At 65.3% G+C, this 619-nt stretch overlaps 1 protein-coding gene across 1 annotated transcript in view; it reads left to right on the top strand.

The window, feature by feature from the left end:
* AKNA (AT-hook transcription factor) overlaps positions 1 to 619 on the top strand; it is a gene marked incomplete at its 3' end in the record, with an annotated part of 12,560 nt that overhangs the window by 8,094 nt on the left and 3,847 nt on the right. Inside the window, exons 4-6 of the mRNA XM_017740288.1 lie at positions 5 to 36; positions 119 to 246; positions 322 to 495. Coding sequence (XP_017595777.1) covers positions 5 to 36; positions 119 to 246; positions 322 to 495 — 334 coding nt within the window. The remainder of the gene's footprint in view (positions 1 to 4; positions 37 to 118; positions 247 to 321; positions 496 to 619) is intronic.

The raw sequence follows: 619 nt of genomic DNA, 5'->3' as shown, positions 1-619 counted from the left end.
TCCCCACCGCCGGTCGTCCACTCCCCCCGCCCCGAGGTGAGCTGGGGGTGCAAAGGTTCCCCACCCCACTGCAGTTGTGGGGGTTGCCTCTCTCAGCCTCTTTTGCTGTGTCCAGCAGAGCCCTGCGCTGGTGGAGAGTCCCCGGGGGACAGCGGGGGACAGCGAGGGGGTGGCAGGGGGGCTGCCCTGGCCCCTGTGGCACAAGCAGCGCCAAGTGGAGGAGGATTTCAGGGACCTGCTGGAGCAGTGAGTGACCTGGCAGCGGGGCAGTGGGGACACGGGCATGGAACACATCCCCAAACCCACACGTGGGTTCCCCAGGTACCAGCACTTCAAGTCCTTACCGGAGTCACTGAGCCTGGAGCAGCTGAGCCTGGCGGAGAGCGGGTCCCAGGAGGAGGTGGATGCAGCCACAGCAGGGGATGGTGGCCCCAGCAAGGTCCCCTGCAGGACACGGTCACTCGAGGAGGGGGCCAACATCGAGACCCTCCCTCTGTAAGTGCTGTCGAGTCGAGTCCCCAGGCAGGGGTGAGCAGATTTACCTCAGGGTCTCCAGTTTTACCTCAGAGCAAATGGCCTCCGTGGCAGAGCTGCACCAGGACATTCGCCACCTTTGGGG

This window comes from Corvus brachyrhynchos, unplaced genomic scaffold (assembly GCF_000691975.1).
Source record: "Corvus brachyrhynchos isolate BGI_N302 unplaced genomic scaffold, ASM69197v1 scaffold305, whole genome shotgun sequence".
NCBI lineage: Eukaryota > Metazoa > Chordata > Aves > Passeriformes > Corvidae > Corvus > Corvus brachyrhynchos.
This window is presented reverse-complemented; position numbering and strand designations above follow the sequence as displayed.